General features: G+C 42.7%; 1 protein-coding gene across 2 annotated transcripts in view; it reads right to left on the bottom strand.

The window, feature by feature from the left end:
• The window catches only part of LOC139382762 (calcium-binding protein 8), a 56,044-nt gene extending 44,792 nt beyond the window's left edge, over window positions 1-11,252 (bottom strand). Inside the window, exon 1 of one of the 2 annotated variants that reach the window (XM_071126898.1) lies at window positions 11,121-11,252. Coding sequence is in view for 1 of the 2 variants with exons in the window: in XM_071126897.1 (XP_070982998.1) it covers window positions 9,628-9,812 (185 nt within the window). In the remaining variant the exon portion in view is untranslated. Of the gene's footprint in view, window positions 1-9,627; window positions 9,813-11,120 lie in introns of those variants that run through there. The other variant, XM_071126897.1, reaches the window with a different exon arrangement.
• Window positions 11,253-19,699: the final 8,447 nt, after the last annotated feature.

Genomic DNA, 19,699 nt, shown 5'->3' with positions numbered 1-19,699 from the left:
ACAGAAACGGTTTGTCGAGATCTGTGTGGAAGAACTTTACTGGCCTGCACAGAGCCCTGACCTCAACCCCATCAAAAACCTTTGAGATTAATTGGAACGCCGACTATGAGCCAGACCTAATCGCCCAACATCGGTGCCTGACCTCACTAATGCTCTTGTGGCTGAATGGAAGCAAGTCCCTGCAACAATGTTCCAACATCTAGTGGAAAACCTTCCCAGAAGAGTGGAGGCTGTTATACAGTAGCATCAAAGGGGGGACCAAGTCCATATTAATGCCCATACATTTTTATGAGATGTTTGACTACAAGGTGTCCACATACTTGGTCATGTAGTGTATATGGCAATTACAAATCAAAACTGGAGGGTTTTCACAGATAAAAATGTATATACTGTAGTATGTATAAGCTGGAAGTAGAAGTCTAAGTGTTGTTGTCCATTTGTTTACTCCAATTAGGGGAGTGGTGGTAAGGTTAGGGGAAAATAATAAATAAGGAAAACATATTTAATAATACAAATATTTTTTAAATAATATATATTTACAAAATATATATACAGTGCATTCGGAAAGTATTCAGGCCTCTTCCCTTTTTTCCCATTTTGTAACATTACAGACCTATTAAAAAATTTATTAAATTATATTTTCTGCTCATCAATCTATACACAATACCCTGCAATGACAAAGCGTAAAACAGGTTTTTAGAAAATTTCAAAAGGGTTAGAGACCTTATTCACAAAAGTATTCAGACCCTTTGCTATTCGACTCAAAATTGAGCTCAGGTGCATTGTGTTTCCATTGTTCATTCTTGAGATGCTTCTACAACTTGATTGGAGACCACCTGTGGTAAATTCATTGATTGTACATGATTTGGAAAGGCACACACCTGTCTATATAAGGTCTCACAGTTGACAGTGCATGTCAGAGCAAAAACCAAGCCATGAGGTGGAAGGAATTGTCCGTAGAGCTCCGAGACAGGATTGTGTCGATGCACAGATCTGGGGAAGGGTACCAAAACATTTCAGCAGCATTGAAGGTCCCCAAAATCACAGTGGCCTCCATCATTCTTAAATCAAAGACGTTTGGAACCACCAAGACTCTTCCTGGAGCTGGCCGTCTGTCCAAAATCAGCAATCGGGAGAGAAGGGCCTTGGTCAAGGAGGTGACCAAGAACACGATGGTCACTATGGCAGAGCTCCAGAGTTCCTCTGTGGAGATAGGCGATCCACCCAAAAGGACAACCATCTCTGCAGCACTTCACCAATCAGGCCTTTATGGTAGAGTGGCCAGGCGGAAGCCACTCCTCAGTAAAAAGCACATGATAGCCTGCTTGGAATTTGCCAAAAGGCACTTAAAGGACTCTCAGACCATTAGAAACAAGATTCTCTGGTCTGATGAAACCAAAATTGAACTCTTCCCTTAATGCCAACAGTCACGTCTGGAGGAAATCTGGTCAATCCCTAAGGTAAAGCATGGTGGTGGGAGCATCATGCTGGGGGGGATGTTATTCAGCGGCAGGGACTGGGAGACTGGTCAGCTTCGAGGGAAAGATGAACGGAGCCAAGTACAGAGAAATCCTTGATGAAAACCTGCTCCAGAGCGCTCAGGACCTCAGACTGGGGCAAAGGTTCACCTTCCAACATGACCCTAAGCACACAGCCAAGACAACGCAGGAGTGGTTTCGGGACAAGTCTCTGAATGTCCTTGAGTGACTCAGCCAGAGCCCGGACCCAATCAAACATCTCTGGAGAGACCTGAAAATAGCTGTGCATAGACACTCCAAATCCAACCTTACAGACCTTGAGAGGATCTGCAAGGAAGAATGGGAGAAACTCCCAAAATACAGGTGTGCCAAGCTTGTAGCGTCATGCCCAAGAAGACTCAAGGCTGTAACCGCTGCCAATGGGTGGATGCCTCTTGAAATTGAAACATTTAAAAAAAAAAAAATTCCCCACCTTTATTTAACCAAGTAGGCCAGTTGAGAACAAGTTCTCATTTACAACTGCGACCTGGCCAAGATAAAGCAAAGCAGTGCAACACAAACAACAACACAGAGTTACACATGGAATAAACAAACGTACAGTCAATAACACAATAGGAAAATGTCTATATATATAGTGTGTGCAAATTAGGTAAGATTAGGGAGGTAATACATAGGCCGCAAAGTAATTACAATTTAGCAAATAAACACTGGAGTGATAGATGTGCAGAAGAGTAATGTTCAAGTAGATACTGGGGTGCAAAGGAGCAAAAATAAATAAATAAATAACAATATTGGGTTGAGGTAGTTGGATGGGCTATTTACAGATGGGCTATGTACAGGTGCAGTGACAGCTGATGCTTAAAGTTAGTGAGGGAGATATGAGCCTCCAGCTTCAGTGATTTTTGCACTTCGTTCGAATGAGGAGTTGAAAGAAAGAAAGAGGCTATGTGTGATATAGAAAAATATATTTTAAATCTTATAGGCCAACGGGTAAGGTAGTGTACACATTTTCAACTGAACACTCCCCCAACCACCACTCTCAATAGAGGGATATTTGTCATGCTTTGACTTGCAACCACTCTCCAACTTTTCAGAGATGCATCACAAAAACTAATTGGTGAAGGAAGTTGCGCAGTTGCGCACATCATTAACCAGGGCCTGGAAAACGGCTGAAACATTAGTAAGTCCAAACGGCATGAACCTTTACTCATAATGTCCATTAGGGTGTTGAACGCTGTCTTCCACTCATCTTCCTGTCTGATGCGCATCATATTGTACGCATTCCGTAAATCCATTTTAGAGAAAACCGTAGCTCCCTGGAGTCTCTCAAAAGCTGATGACATAAGAGGAAGGGAGTAACGGTTCTTGATGGTAATGTTATTTCAACCCTGGTAATCGATACAGGGACGTAATCCCCCATCCTTCTTCCCAACAAAGAAAAAACCCGCTCCTGCACGTGAAGTGGACGGCCTAATGACATCAGCCGCCAGCGCCTCCTCAATGTAACTGTTCATGGCTACAGTATCTGGATCTAAGAGAGAACACAGCCCTCCTCTCAGAGGAGTGGTACCAGACAGGAGGTCGATGGCACAATCGTAGGGCCTGTGAGGAGGTAGTTTGCTGGCCCTATGTTTGCTCAGGACCTGACCCAAATCGCAGTAATCCTGAGGTACGCGGGAAAGGTCAGGCTTGTCAAACCCAGCCAGAGGAACAGGAAGATCGGAAGTCTCCAGACGAGCAGGACCGGAAAAGTGTGGAGAGAGTTCCTGAAGGTGAACTGGCATGACGGATTCCATCCCAGAACTTTTCCCGAAGGCCAGTCAATTTGAGGATTATGGGTGGAAAGCCACGGATGTCCAAGAACCAGGGGAAGTTCAGGAGAGTCCACCAGATGTAACTGGATAAGCTCCACATGGTCATCCAGAACTTGTAGCTGAATAGGCATGGTGAGTTGCTTCACCTTCCCAGACCCTAGGTGTTGACCATCCAGCGCAGTGACCGACAACGGAGTGTCCAGCTCAGTGAGCGGCAGCCTCTGTTGGTGAGCTAATGTGCAATCCAGAAAGCAGCCAGTATCTCCAGAGTCTATGAAAGCAGGAATGTCCAACTGTTCATTGTCCCAACGCAGGTTGGCCGGAAGCAAGGTGCGTACCGTATCGGCCGCAGGAGACTGTATCTGACTCTCCAGAGCGGCAAGTCTGGTGCCTCCCTATTGCATCGGCTCCTCTGAAGGATTTGAAGGAGAACCATAGCCGAATTGAGAACCCTGACGAGGTACAGGACAAGCAGGCCCAGCATACGGCAGTGTAACAAATGAAGAATCGACTCCCTCAGCGGGGCACGAAACACTGGAACCAACTCGGAACCTGTCCGTCCTCTCATGACGACGTTCCCGAAACCGGTTGTCAATCCGGATAGCCAGAACGATAAGCTCCTCCAGAGTGTCAGGGTTGTCCCGGGAAGCAAGTTCGTCCTTGAGAACCTCGCTGAGTCCGTTCAGAAAGACTGAGTGAAGTGTCTCTATATTCCAACCGCTCTCAGTGGCGAGCGTCCGAAAGTCAATGGCGTAGTCAGCTCCGCTCCGGCTGCCCGGCCAAAGTGCAATGAGTCTTTGAGCAGCAGTCCTACCACTGATGGGGTGATCAAAAACCCTCCTCATCTCCTGAGTGAAGCTTTGCCAATTGAAACAAATGTCTGATTGCTGCTCCCAGATGGCCGTGGCCGAGGCCAGAGCCCGTCCTGAGAGCAAGGAGATGACATATGCCACTCTGGAACGCTCAGTGGGAAACGTTGACGCTTACAGCTCGAAGGCCAGCGAACATTGGAGCAGGAACCCACGACACCTCCCAGATTGCCCCTCATAGAGCTCCGGTGCTGGGAGATGAGGCTCCCGAGGGGAGGAAGACGATGAGTTGGTAGGAAGTGGAGGGTTAGAAACCACCACAGGTTCAGCAACAGTTGCTCCTGTCTGTCCCCTCTGTAGAGTGAACACAAGAGTTCCTAAATCCTCCGACAATGTCTTCAGCCGTGAGTGAGAGCCGACCGTAAGTGGTGTAGCTTGGAATGTCCCTCGGACGACAGAGAAATCTCTGCTGGGTCCATTTTGAGGCTCAGGTCTACTGTGACATTAGTGCTAGTATGAACTCAGACGCAGGCACAGAGAAACACAGCAGGCAGAGGTGAGGGCTAATCCAGAATATTTACTTAAGGTCTTCTTAGCAAAACAACAAAGCAAGGGCACACTGAACAAACTGAACAAACATGAGACTTGAGAAACTGGCCCAGTCCACAGAGGAACCTAAATAGTCATCCAGCGAGTGATCCCAATAACCCCAATCAGGGTCACCTGGATACTAGAAGTAACCCAAGGGTGCTCTCCTGTGGCAACCTCAAATAGTACACTCAAGGGAGAAAACTTGACCTGTGACAGTTTGTCAGTAAACGGGAAAGTGAGTGTACCATTGATTGCTACTGTCCAAGAGATCACTTTTTGTGAGATTTTAAGATTGATTCATTAAGAATCAAAGAAAGCGAATTGGAACAATCAAAGAATAAAAAACAGTACTCTGTCACTGCTAATAAAGTCTTGTCTATTTTCCCGTAATTCTATAACTAGGCTAACTAATTTGTCTTGTGGCATTATTTCTCTGTGAATGTAACATACTACTGCACTCTGATCTCTGAAATACTGATGCACCCCATATGAACAGTATTCATACAATACTTGAAATGTTTTACTTATCGTAGGGCCACATTGGGTGCTAGTTTCAATTTATCTTGGGTATTTAATATCGATCAATGGCATCCCCTTGTGCAAAGAAATAGAATTAGTTCACTTTGGTGTTTATATACAGTATATTGTAACTCTATGGTCCTACTATACATTAGGATTTGTCTCACGTTTCTGACACTTTAAGAGCTACTCTGTTTAAAAGGCTTGTGTAACCGAGAGCTTTGCAGCAGACATGGAGTAGAATACAGAGCAGAGAGAGGATAACTAGAGAGGTCATTCCTACTGTTGGGGTCTCCTCCAGACCCAGGGGTAGGTTAGTGATTCTCTTCCCACAGCCCCTATATCTCTGCGGGTGTAGCACTGTGAGTCTGGCAAGTGAGAGTATAGGTTAGTAAATCTATGACCATGGATAAAATGACCATGGATAAAACAGAACTACATGTAACTGAAACAAGATGTGTGTATGAGTCCAGAGAGACAGCACAGTGTTGGGCCAACTAAACCATCCGCTACTGTATTGTATGCATTGTTCTAACAGCAGGACAGTGTTGAACAAACATACGTGGGAAACAGTGTACTCGCTCGTACGCACACACACACACACACACACACACACACACACACACACACACAGAGTTGTGCTGCAGACACTGCAGTAGATCGACCAGAAGTGGCAATAAACCCCACTACCTATTTTATTTGTTTATGATTCAAATGCATAATGTTACCCCATTAGTTACTATATAGGCGTACAATAGAGAAAGCAGAGGTGGTCTGACAGTGTACTGTATATAACTATTTGTTATTTGTCATATACCCATTACTAATGGCAAACTCATTACTAATGGTGTGCTTTGAAACCAACCTGTGAGAGACAGAGAGAGCGAGAAGCTACATTCCTCCAGATTGGAATATTATGCATCAGGGCCCACTGATTCACTAGACCACAAATTATACTGTATATTCTGGCTTGCCCTCAAGGAGTGGGTCAGAAGGCTATGCATATGCATATGTCCTGGAGGAGAGAGGGGGAGGAAAGGTGTGACCACTAGCCTGCCACCTACAGGGGGACCTAACCTCGGACCTAAGGGAGTGCTGGAAAGCATAACTATTTAACCTGTTGTCTCATTTAGGTTTGTGCCTGTGTCCAGAGGCTATTCATGACTAATCAACCTGTTACATCTCCCAAAACCGCACTAATGTCTTGAGGCATATAGAGGGGAGCAAGGCATGACCAATCAACCTGCTGTGTCAGTGAAGATCCCAACTGTGTTTGTGTGTGTGTCCTGTCCTACGGGAAGGCATGACTAATCAAACTCCAGCCTTACTACAGGCAGCAGCAGTGTTATGCATTAGCCTTCTGTGTGATGCCCGGGGATACCCGATGGCCATTCTTCACTTCCAACCCCACAGCACGCACACACACAAAGTCAATTGTATGATGGAGTTGGACATGGTATGGTATGATGTTGAAAATACTCTGAATTGGATCAGACCAACACAAAATGATCATAGGGTCACACTAAACAAAATTCCCAACAAACTTCTGAAAGATGCATTTCATGTGTCAAATATGATCAGATTTAAGTTGATTCTCACATACTGTACTGTAAGTTACAGTGCAGCAACAGCTGTACAGCACAATGCAAGACAGCCTATAGCCAAGGTCGTAACTGTTATATAGTTAAAGACGTATGGTGCTGAATATTCATCATGTAGTTTATATTGATAGTTCCTTCTGCTCATGAGAGCTCAAAAGACAAACCCTCAACACACTGCTTTAAAACATCTCTAGTTATGACAACCCTTGACCGTTGTGTATACAGTATATATAGCCCCCCAAAAATATTATGTTTTTGTTGATCGATCCTACACATACTGTACAGTAAGCAATGATAGATGAGGTATCAATGAAAGCTGAACATTAAGGTTGTGGCTTGACACTGGCCAATGTGGCCATGCCTGATAATGAATCTAAGGTCATAACCTGTCCATACATAATTCAGTCATTCAGCAGTCTCTATTGATGAGCCATGTCAACACATAACTAAAGCTTCAAGTTTTAATGTAATGTGCACAAGTACAGTGAAATGTCTTTCTTGCAAGCTCCAAACCCAACAATGTAGTAATTAATATCAATGTAGCACTAAAAATAACATAAGGGAGAACAAAAACACACGAGAAATAAAAATAAGAACATTAGAAAGTAAGAAGCTAGATACAGGGTCAGTTCCAATACAATATTTACAATGTGCAGGGATACTGGAGTGATAGAGGTTGACATGTATAGGGGTATGATGACTAGGCATCAGAATGTATGATTAACAGAGTAACTAAACCCAGAGCCAACATGATGCCTCCTTCACCATGACTAGTCTGGTGTAAATAAATACAGTATACAGTAGAAAGCCTTTAGCCAACTACTGAAGGTAAGGTGCAGCGAGGTGACAACAGTAGCACCTCTCATGCATTTACTCCAGTGGAGAAGTCTAAATGGAACAATGACATGATATATTTCCTCATGAAACCTTATGTGAAGTGTAGTCTGGTTTGGTCGTTCCACCTCAAAAAGCACTAGAAAATAGGATTTCAACACTCACCATCTCAAATTGTTCTGAAATCGTATATATTGTTAGAACTAGAAAGGATTAGCATTCCTGCAACATTATTTTGTTGAAAAATAATTTGATCTCTGACACATTAAGCTAATTGATTGCAGTCAAACTGCCAATTTTAATTTAGAAGATGTATATAATATTCAATAAATATAGTATTTAACATCGGATTTGGAAAACCCTTTTTTCTAACAATGAGTTAGACATGAGGATCCAAAGAAATGGTCTGAAGCCACCCACGGATGTCTGTAGTGACGCCTCAATCACTGAGATGCAGTGCCTTAGACCGCTGAACCAGGGTCTGTAGTGACGCCTCTATCACTGAGATGCAGTGCCATAGACTGCTGCGCCACTCGGGGGCCCAGAGTAAGATGGTTTGGGATGAGTTGGACCACAGAGTGAAGGAAAAGTAGCCACTAAGTGATCAACCTTATGTGGGAACTCCTTCAAGACTGTTTGAAAAGCATTCCATGTGAAGCTGGTTGAGAGAATGCCAAGAGTGTGCAAAGCTGACATCAAGGCAAAGGGTGGCTACTTTGAAGAATCTCCAATATAACATGTATTTGGATTTGTTTAACACTTTTTTGGTTACTACATGATTCCATATGTGTTATTTTATAGGTTTGATGTCTTAACTGTTATTCTACAGTGTAGAAAATAGTAAAAAATAAATAAAACCCTGGAATGAGTAGGTGTGTTTAAACTTTTGACTGGTACTGTAGGTACCATTGACTTGCATTGGATTTGTACCACAAATGCTAAAAAGTTTACATTTGAAACAGTGGCCAGGTAAACTAAACCAAAGCATTGGTTGATGTCATACCTGGTCCATAGATGGCTTACAGGGTAAGAAAAGTAATATGTCCATTTGTAATTTGGATGAACGATCCCGTTAACATCCTAAAAAAATAATCACCTAATAGCAGAAACAGCACCATCTAGTGGTCTGAATTTGTAATATCAGGATGTTGGATGGGACATAAACCCAACTTCGATGACTAATTTCTCTGAACAGAGCAAAAAACAATCACCAAATTCACTGAGAATATATTAAATAGGATTAAAAAAAACAATACTCAGAGCCGCAGTTCCATACTACTTGTCAGACAGAGATGAGATAATATATAATGGGGTGGGATTGAAGTGGGTGACTTTGGACCATTTCTTTGGATCCTCATGTCTTTCTCATTGTTAGAAAAAAGTTTGGTCCAAATCTGATGTTAGGTACTATAATTGTTGAATATTATATGAATACTATAAATAAAAATGGCCAATTTGGGTGCAATCAATTAGCTTAATTTCTCAGAGATCAAATTATATTTCAACAAAATAACTTTTCCTGAATACTTATGTTATCGTTTTTTTATCGACAGATTTTATTTTAGAACAATATGACATGGTGGGTGTCATGGCTTGCTGAAATGGAACTTCCTCTTTAAGTAATCATCTGCTATGAGCTCTACAGTTTTAATCTGAACTCTAAAAACCCATCAATGATGCCATTAAACATTAGCCACAGAAGGACAGATACTAAACTATGATTGAAGACAACTGATGTTAAAGTATGCCACCAATATTGATTACAACTCTGTTATAGTCAAGTGACAAAGGAAAGTAAAAAAGAGCGAAGATAACAAAACATATATTCTGGTCCCACATGGCAAGGGAAGTAATACTTCTGAAAATGAGAATACGAATCCCACAGCCATCCTAACTGCCAGCCCAGTCCACTACACAGGCTATATGATCAGAAGGTTGTTAGAGATACCAGTCTCACAGTCCCTGCTGTTCTGTTGCTTACCCATTCTGATCCCCATACTCTGTGGTGGGGTACAGATGCAGCACAACAGGCTCCTTCACCGGGCTCTCCATCATGTCTCTGGGGGTAGGGGTTCCTGAACCCGGTAACTCTCCCTCTCCTTCTCCTCCTACCTCAGGTACAGGTTCCTCTGTCGGACTCTGAGGCTCCTGCTCCGTCACTTCCATCAGACGTTTCTGCAGGCAGACTCCTAGTCCCAAACACAGCTGCAGCAGCAGGCTGCCTGTCCCCGGACAACTGAGCCCGACTGCTGCCTCACGAATTTGGGCTTCTCCCAAAGCAGCACCATCAGTATCCGGAAATCCGTGGATAATACATGAGCCGTGGAAGAGGCAGTATAGTGGCTCTCTCTCACTCACTCACCCACTCACTGACTCTCTCACCCTCTCCCATTATCTTTCTCTGTCTCTATTTCCCTCTCTCTCTCTCTCTCTCTTTTACTCACTCACTCAAACATTCCTCCACATGTGGAAACAAGGTTGAAGACTCATTAGTGAGTCCTGACTCCCAATGACTGCAATAGCCTTTAGTCTGCGGCTGCGCTCCCGCTCATACCTAGCTAAGTGTATTCACAGTGCGTCACGACAACAAATGTCGCAAAAGTCTACCTGGTGCGCGACATGTGTAAAATGAAAAAATGAAAAAGTGACATGCAATGATAAGCCCGCGTAAAAAGCGGGCGTCACGGAAGACTCAGCGGTGACACAGGCAGAGGAGCACCGATAGCGCCTCACAGCCCCGCGGGAGGGACACTCAGCTGGCTGTTCTAATGAGATGTGTGAAAATAGAAATTCACACCCCCAGAACAACACAGCTATCCAGAATAATTTCTGGTATATTGTTAACCACACACTCATCATCAGTATGATAGAGGGTCAGTGTTGACATGGAATGATCTGATAATCATAATGCATTGGGATCAATTATTCATCTCCATCAGTCACTGAAATGTCATGGCATTTTGATGGGTCTTTTCGTATTTACATTCATACCATGGTAGGCCTGCCCTACAAGATCGAGATGATGATGCAGTTCTGTGATTAGTCTACAGTTTTTTCTTTATCTACTCCACAATATCATTTTTTTTTTATATTTATCGATTTTAGAATCAAGCCTATTCTCTATCATAATAAGACCAATAGAACAATGTATGATGGTCTGATGAAGACTGTTCTGTTAAGCCTACTCAGAGGATACATTCGATTACATTTGAAAGATATAGCACACATTTAAGCGATTTGAAAATTCAAACATCATACCGAAACTGTCAATCCATTCAAAATGATCGGCACTCCATCAAATAATGGTCAATCATGCTAGACAGAGGAACGTAGGCTATTAAATAACAACAGGTGCATAAGAACCAGTAAATACTAATGCAGTCAGAAATAGGCTATTTCCAATGGGTCTGTACAGATAAGTTCAAATGTTACTGAATATGACTCTGAATATGTTATCTTGAATTCCAGATGTACCTTTCAGGGGAGCAGTGGGTTGTCTTTGAAAGCGATGAATCAAATCCGTAGTCGATAGGATCCCCGAATTAGACGAACTGGGATCCAGTTTAAATACCTCGCCTGAATTCTCATAAATGATGGTTGTTTTTTTATTGTTGCAATAAGCTACAATGTGGAACAATTTTTCTACCACAACAAAAGGATGCGTTGGTTGATCGTCTTTCTGTTGACAAGTCCATGCGTAGTTTACTGGGAACATTCACTGCCCCAGTTCCAGCCGGCGCAATCAAACAGTTGCACTTTTGGACCAAGTCCCATCAATTTTCACAGCCCCTATCCGTCCACACCATATCCATATGCTACAGTGATATAGGTGCTCACCGCTCATAAAATGTTGTCTAAGTAACCCAAGCCGTTTGTTTCGTGTAACTGTCCTATAGCTGGCAGATTTATTGGTGCCAAACGCCTGGAGAGATTGATGATAGAGCCTTCAGCGGCGTTCAAGGCGAAGCTCCTACACAATCAATTTCTCAGGACGCTTTAGAGTTCGGTGTTTAACGTTTGTTTGCCTCTCCAAACCACCTTTCGGTGTCAATTCTAGGGTTTTCTACTGAAAAACAGGTCTTATCCTTGCGAAAACGGTTCAGTCATAATTTCTTCTTCCACAGGCTGTTGTTAACCAATGTGCCGCCCGCGCTCAACAAGGACAGACTGACCAGTGGAGAGTCATTACTCTGGTTTAGCACTGCTTATCCGTTAGGTCTGCGCGCCTTATTGAAATGTGGGCTCATTTGCATCCCAATCTGCAACCATTAGGGAACTTAACTATTCTTTTTTTTATTTTTTACTATTCATAGCCTACGCCCTTTTGAGTTTACAAAGGGCTAACATAGCCTATCAATTATCATCCATACGTTTGAGTAAATGTATATGATATGGTCATTGGTCACCTAAATCCAGCTCATGCATGTTCTTCAATACTTCGTTTAATCTTCCCTTTGGCTGTTTTAGACTTTCAGGCTATTCATTTTCAGAAGATTAAAGGCACGGTATATTTAACATTCCAGAGACTCCAGTTGTAACATTATAGCCTGCATGAATAAAGACTGCTATGGATTTCACAGTCACCAACAGAATGATTTTCATCTTCCCCACTAAACTGAACCGTGTCTCCCGAAATTCTCTAGACAGGCACTACTCCCTGGTTAACAGGGGCAGACTGGGACCAAAAAATGGTCTCTGGCATTTCTGACACACCAGGCAATTATTTTCTGTTATGCCACTCACGGCCAATTTTTTTTCCTAGAGGCCCCCACAAAGGACCATTTTTCTTGCCAGATAATGGTATTTTTTGTCCTAAAAACTCATGTTAGACAGGCCCCCTGATCAAAAAGAATGTACCCAGTTAACATCGCATTCCCTATGGCTCTATAGCTGAGTGGTCCCACTATCAGTAATAAGTTGGTTTCTATGAATATTTAATTAAAATATATCCCAGGGATTTCGTGTAGCTTCATAATAAAGATTACATAAAATGTGCGGCTAATTCCCATGTGTCTGGATTGGGAGAGAAAAGTTGCTTATGTCATAATAAAAGTCCGTTTTGATTTGTAACTTGTGAGAGGCCTGAAGTATAGAGGCAGCCAGCTTTAAGTTTGACATACTTATCACATTTTTCATTTCATGGTAATTTAGACGGTTAAATTAGAAAGCATCTCTATCCTCTTCAGGTTCCACATAATTGTTCACTCCTGTGTGACTGAGAAAGACTCTTCATGAGTCTGCTGTGGACATTGCAATGTTAAGCTACAGTGGGGAATTGTAAAACTCATTTTTAACACCCACAAAGTTTTTGTATCCACAATCATTAGTATCATGAATACCTTAACTTACAGTCTTTCATCACTGTAGGTGTTACAGAGACCATGTGGATCCAGGCAAAATGTGGCAAAATACCAGATATAATTGTGAATCCTTTCTGGCTGCAGTGTTGTCTGTGCTGTGGGAATATTTGTAGTAAGCAGCTGAAACTATTGACAGCTCATTCAAGCAAATTAAGCATACAGCAAAAGCTAATTAAGTATAATATTCAAGTACAGTGGAGATTGTTTTCCTTTTCAAGATTTTGCTAATTCACTCCTCATTATAACCTTTTCCTCCCTCTCTCTCTCTCTCTCTCTCTCTCTCTCTCTCTCTCTCTCTCTCTCTCTCTCTCTCTCTCTCACACACACACACACACACACACGCGCGCGCGTAAATGAGAATCCCCCACACTTCTCACACCTTCCGTTAGCTCTTAGCTCAATCTCTCCACCAGCTGCCTCAGAAGGCTCATCTCATGAGAACTCTCTGTGTGTGTGTGTGTGTGTGTGTGTGTGTGTGTGTGTGTGTGTGTGTGTGTGTGTGTGTGTGTGTGTGTGTGAGAATAATGTTTCTATCTACAGAAACAATTTTAGAACAATCTGAGATGTTTGGCGTCATGGCTTGCTGAAATAACAGAGTGACCCCTGTGTGTGCATAATAATTATCATATCATTTGGTAGGTACTTATATGCGTCCTGTTTCACACATATAAGTGTGTATTATACACGTGTCATTTGGAAACATGTTTTTTGGATATCCCAACTCCCACTGAGACAACCTTGGAGAGTAGGGTCACATCCATGGTTAGCCTATATTATGTGAAGGAGGCTGGATCTAGAGCCTATGGAAGCTGTGGATTAGCTGACTTGAAATATCTGGCCCAAAACACCTGACAACAGCTGAGGAGATGTGTTGGCATCTCTAAACCATCTCTGTAACAACATAGGATCTTCCTGCACCATGAGACATTGGCCATTGGACATGGTGCCAGGCAGGCTGCATTATCAGGTCTGCTGCTAACCCTGTTGAAATAGGCCAATCAGTGAAAGCCAAGATTACCTGCAAAGACATTTCAATTGGGTTTAGTCATAGCATCAAGGGACAGAGTAAATGTATGGATTCTGAGAGGGAAGCTATAGTGTCAAGGGACAGAGTAAATGTATGGATTCTGAGAGGGAAGCTATAGTGTCAAGGGACAGAGTAAATGTATGGATTCTGAGAGGGAAGCTATAGCATCAAGGGACAGAGTAAATGTATGGATTCTGAGAGGGAAGCTATAGCATCAAGGGACAGAGTAAATGTATGGATTCTGAGAGGGAAGCTATAGCATCAAGGGACAGAGTAAATGTATGGATTCTGAGAGGGAAGCTATAGTGTCAAGGGACAGAGTAAATGTATGGATTATGTCCTGAGAAATCCTCCATACAGTTTAGGAGTTAAGAAAATGGTCCCCTTTAGGATTTACATTATTGTGGTGCAGATGTGAAGGTTGACTATAAACCGAGTTGACATGCTACGGGTGTTTTTAAAGTGAATGAGCATCCCTGTAGGTTTAGTGCATTACCACTCCCACTCTAATCAAACCATGTCTGGGCGTTTGGAGATAGGCCTCCTGTCCCTCAAAAGCTCCCAATACCCCAGGGACTTCCAACACAGACACATTCATCAACATCTGTGACATGTTCCATGCACTGATGTAATAGCCTACCTCAATTTACACTCTGTGGAAGAAAGTCAAAAACATTTACTTTTAAATTTATGCCAGGTTAATGTAGGCGTTATTGGGAGCTTGTGTGTGCTGCACTGTTTATATTTGCAGGATTACTATATTGAGAGTACAGCAGATGATACAGTCATATACTTTGCTGGCCCCTCTCCGGATTTTGTGTTAAATGCTCTACAACAAAGCTTTCTTAGTGTCCAACAAGCTTTCTCTACCCTTAACCTTGTTCTGAACACCTCCAAAACAAAGGTCATGTGGTTTGGTAAGAAGAATACCCCTTTCCCCACCTGTGTGACTACTACCTCTGAGGATTTAGAGCTTGAGGTTGTCACCTCATACAAGTACTTGGGAGTATGGCTAGAAGGACACTGTCCTTCTTTCAGCACAGATCAAAGCTGCAGGCTAAAGTTAAATCTAGAATTGGTTTCCTCTATCGTAATCACTCCTCTTTCACCCCAGCTGCCAAACTGACCCTGATTCAGATGACCGTCCTACCCGTGCTAAATTACGGAGATGTAATTTATAGATCGGCAGGTAAGGGTGCTCTCGAGCGGCTAGATGTTCCTTACCATTCGGCCATCAGATTTGCCACCAATGCTCCTTATAGGACACATCCCTACACTATATACTCCTCTGTAAACTGGTCAACTCTGTATACCTGTCGCAAGACCCACTGGTTGATGCTTGTTTATAAAGCCCTCTTAGGCCTCACTTCCCCCTATCTGAGATACCTACTGCAGCCCTCATCCTCCACATACAACACCCATTCTGTAAGTCACATTCTGTTAAAGGTCCCCAAAGCACACACATCCCTGGGTCGCTCCTCCTTTCAGTTCACTGCAGCTAGCGACTGGAACGAGCTGCAACAAACACTCAAACTGGACAGTTTTATCTCAATCTCTTCATTCAAAGACTCAATCATGGACACTCTTAATGACAGTTGTGGCTGCTTTGTGTGATGTATTGTTGTTTCTACCTTCTTGACCTTTGTACTGTTGACTGTGCCCAATAATGCTTGTACCATGTTTTGTGCTGCTACTGTGTTGTGTTGCTACCATGTTGTTGTTATGTTGTGTTGCTACCATGCTGTGTTGTCATGTGTTGCTGCCTTGCTATGTTGTTGTCTTTAGGTCTCTCTTTGTGTAGTGTTGTGTTGTCTCTCTTGTTGTGATGTGTGTTTTGTCCTATATTTATATTGTATTTATTAAAAAAATAATAATCCCAGGCCCCCGTCCCCGCAGGAGGCCTTTTGCCTTTTGGCAGGCCGTCATTGTAAATAAGAATTTGTTCTTAACTGACTTGCCTAGTTAAATAAAGGTTAAATAACATAAAAATATCAGGCACTGCTCATGGTCAATATAACCATGGCTAGATAGGTAGCTATCAGAACCATCAGCTCTAATAGCTAAAATAGAAAGCACGTAAGTGGATTATTTGACTTTCGTAGTGGCAACATTTTTACACTCATGTTTACAGTTATAGCCTCAAATATCCACCATACCTAACATGGCTGAAGTGTCTAAAACCACCTGCGTTTCTGAGGTTTGTGTCAGTATCAGTGACTAGCTAGTCCATTAGCTGGGCAGAGGGAGGTAAACTTGCCCTATTTCCACCACCAGGTGACAGAAAGATGGGACCTACTTGACATGGGACTGTGCTTACTACTACACAGTCCAGTGACCATGGCTTTTGACCAGCTAGAGATGCTTCTGAGATGAGGATTTGAGGTAAGGAGAAGGCAAAGTGGCATACAATGCAACTCCCACCAACACCTAGTTATTAAACCAGGGAGCCATCAGAGTGTTCTGTATTCACTGAATGTTTTTCCTTCACAATAATTTGACTCCGAAATGAACAAAGCAATTGTAAAATGAAAACGTGTCAAAACATTTGTCAAAAAGAAAGATGAAAACATCTCAACAGTCTCTCTTATCTCCATTATGTCAACAGATGAAAGGAGCCGGGATGTTGTCAATTGACACACTTTGCTAGAGCAGTAGCTTACGTCACACCATTATCATCAATTAGCTTGGTTTTGTGACCAGAACCTAGCTGTTGTGCAACAGCTGATGACCCACCTGACTGCATTGCACTTTAACCCAACCCAATTAGCCCACAGATGAGACAACTAGATAAAATAGAAGTACATCCAACAATACATTCAGGCTGAATTGTTAGATTAACAACTTGGTGCACCAAGGTGGAAAGAATGTGATGTTCTGTACAGCTCACACAGGTTGACAACAAAAACATCTCACAGGCTGATTGGCACAGCAGCAACAGAGTTGAGGTAGGGAACCAGTCCTTGGCCACTCAGACTGACTGTTACTGTAGATACGGTAGACACAGCAGCGAAAATGGACACAAAATAGGTTCCGTTAAAAACCACTTGTGCTCCTGATCATTAAAAGTAAATAAAACATGTGTTCTCCTCACCCTGCCATCTCGGGAGGTTCCCTGATAGCTGCTGTAGGAGCTGTGCATCAACACATTAACAAGAGGCTGTATCTTTGTTAAAGCAGGAGGCATCTCAGGCCAGTCTTACTGCCCTGATGATGTGTTGTTAGTGGCCTCAGGAACTGGAATAGAACTCTTTACATTGACAGTTTAGTCATTTAGCAGACAGTCTTATCCAGCTTCTCCTCTAATTCCTCGCCTTCATTTGATTATATTTCAGATATGTAAAGATACAGTGTATGTAAATCTGCCAGCTTACGAGATGCCACAGGTGTGCCTTGACCATGTCTAAGGGGGACAAGGAAATCTTTGACGTTATTCATATGACAGACATAACCAATGCCCAAAGAACATTTTCTCATAACCCCTCAGTAGAGTCCACGTATGCATTAAAATCCATTCATGGCAGAGCATAGTTCAACCCGCTCTGAGTGAGAGGTCATGAAGTGTGACTGAGACTAGAGGCAGTTAAGCATTTAACGTACAAAGCACCCAATTCCCACCTTCACCCACCATGTCTTACTAGACACTCAAATGCATACCAATTCTGCAACCTTGCGTACCTTGTAATTGTGATGCTTCTTATGCAATAGTAGCTCAGTGTGAAAACTCCTGCGGTTCTACTGTTGAGAGCCTATTTGCTTAGATCACTGTGACCTGGACACTGACAGGTCTGTTGGTTCTGGAAGCTGAGAACACTGTGACCTGGACATTGACAGGTATGTTGGTTCTGGAATCTGAGAACACTGTGACCTGGACATTGACAGGTATGTTGGTTCTGGAAGCTGAGAACAACATGGGGATGCAAAGTTGGCACCCAAACCCACCTCTCACTGTAGCATCAGAAACCCATCTCTCACTGTGGCATCAGAAACCCATCTCTCACTGTGGCATCAGAAACCCATCTCTCACTGTAGCATCAGAAACCCACCTCTCACTGTAGCATCAGAAATCCACCTCTCACTGTAGCATCAGAAACCCACCTCTCACTGTAGCATCAGAAACCCACCTCTCACTGTAGCATCAGAAAGCAGACCCTTATTTTTACATTAGTGTGATGTGTCTTAATCAGTGGTGTGATTCAGCCTAGAAAGCTACTGGCTCCTTGCCTGAAAACACGTCTGTAGGAAACAAAATACCATAACACATACTAAATCTGCACACACACAAACACATGTGTACCAGAGGGGGCTGGTGGGAGGAGCTATAGGAGGACAGGCTCATTGTAAGGCCTTGAATGGAAAAAATGAAACAGTGGTTTCCATATGTTTGATGTGTTTGATAGCGTTCCATTTATTCCATTCCAGCTATTACAATTAGCCCGTCCTCCTATAGCTCCTCCCACCACTCTCCGCTGATCAAATCAAATCAAATTGTATTGGTCGCATACACATGTTTAGCAGATGTTACTGCGGGTGTAGCAAAATGCTTGTGTTTGTCCTAGCTCCAACAGTACAGTCATATCTAACAATACACACAAATCTAAAAGTAAACTAATAATATTAAGAAATGTAGAAATATTAGGACGAGTAATATCGGAGTCCGGAGTATAAATACACTATATATACAAAAGTATAGAAACCGGATGTGTACGCATTTGTTGCAAACGGATTGTCCTTTGGGGACAAGAAACATTTATAGATCCCACACATGCAACCATCATGCATTAAAAGACAGAACACGGGTCACCCCTGACTGGTTCACACTCCCACATGTGACTGACAGAAAACAAGAACACACAACACACAATTATCACATCTGTACTAATGAGTATGGCATCCCGCATTCCTCTGCTTACTATTGAGACGGATTATATATTTATCAGTGATTCATTGCGATTCACTGCAAGTCATTAGTCTGTTGAGTTAATTATGCTGCTAAAATGCAAATACTCTCTTCAGAAAAGCATTGATATGCCACAGAGACAAAGATGTTTGACACTTTGTTCAAATGGCGGTCATTTGGTTAATTGACTCCTCTCAGTTAACAAGAGGATTAGCCTTAAGGCCAATCAAGGCCGTCCCCTGAGTGTGTGCCATGCCACCATGTGAAGTCTGTGATCCCAGTCAAAACACTACACTGTTCGCTGAACGCTCAGGGTCAAAACTGAGCCAATGACGACTACAGCCTGCCAGATGCTTAGTGTCAACAATGGATGAGCAGAGTCGAAGAACTAGGCTCTCAATATATGTCTGGAAGTATCTTTAAAACTTCTTCAGGGTTGGTGGGTCCACTGCGGGACGGTTGAGCTAACGTAGGCTAATGCGATTAGCATGAGGTTGCAAGTGACAAGAAAATTTCCCAGGACAGAGACATATCTGAGATATTGGAAGAAAGCTTAAATTATTTTTAATCTAAAAAATAAGCTATTACAGTGAAATAATACCATGCTATTGTTTGAGGAGAGTGCACAGTTTTGAACATGAAAAGTTATTAATAAACAAAAGAGGCACATTTGGGCAGTCTTGATACAAAATGTTGAACAGAAATATAATGGTTCATTGGATCAGTCTAAACATGTTGCACATACACTGCTGCCATCTAGTGGCCAAAA

Source organism: Oncorhynchus clarkii, chromosome 24 (genome assembly GCF_045791955.1).
Source record: "Oncorhynchus clarkii lewisi isolate Uvic-CL-2024 chromosome 24, UVic_Ocla_1.0, whole genome shotgun sequence".
In the NCBI taxonomy this organism is placed as follows: domain Eukaryota; kingdom Metazoa; phylum Chordata; class Actinopteri; order Salmoniformes; family Salmonidae; genus Oncorhynchus; species Oncorhynchus clarkii.
This window is presented reverse-complemented; position numbering and strand designations above follow the sequence as displayed.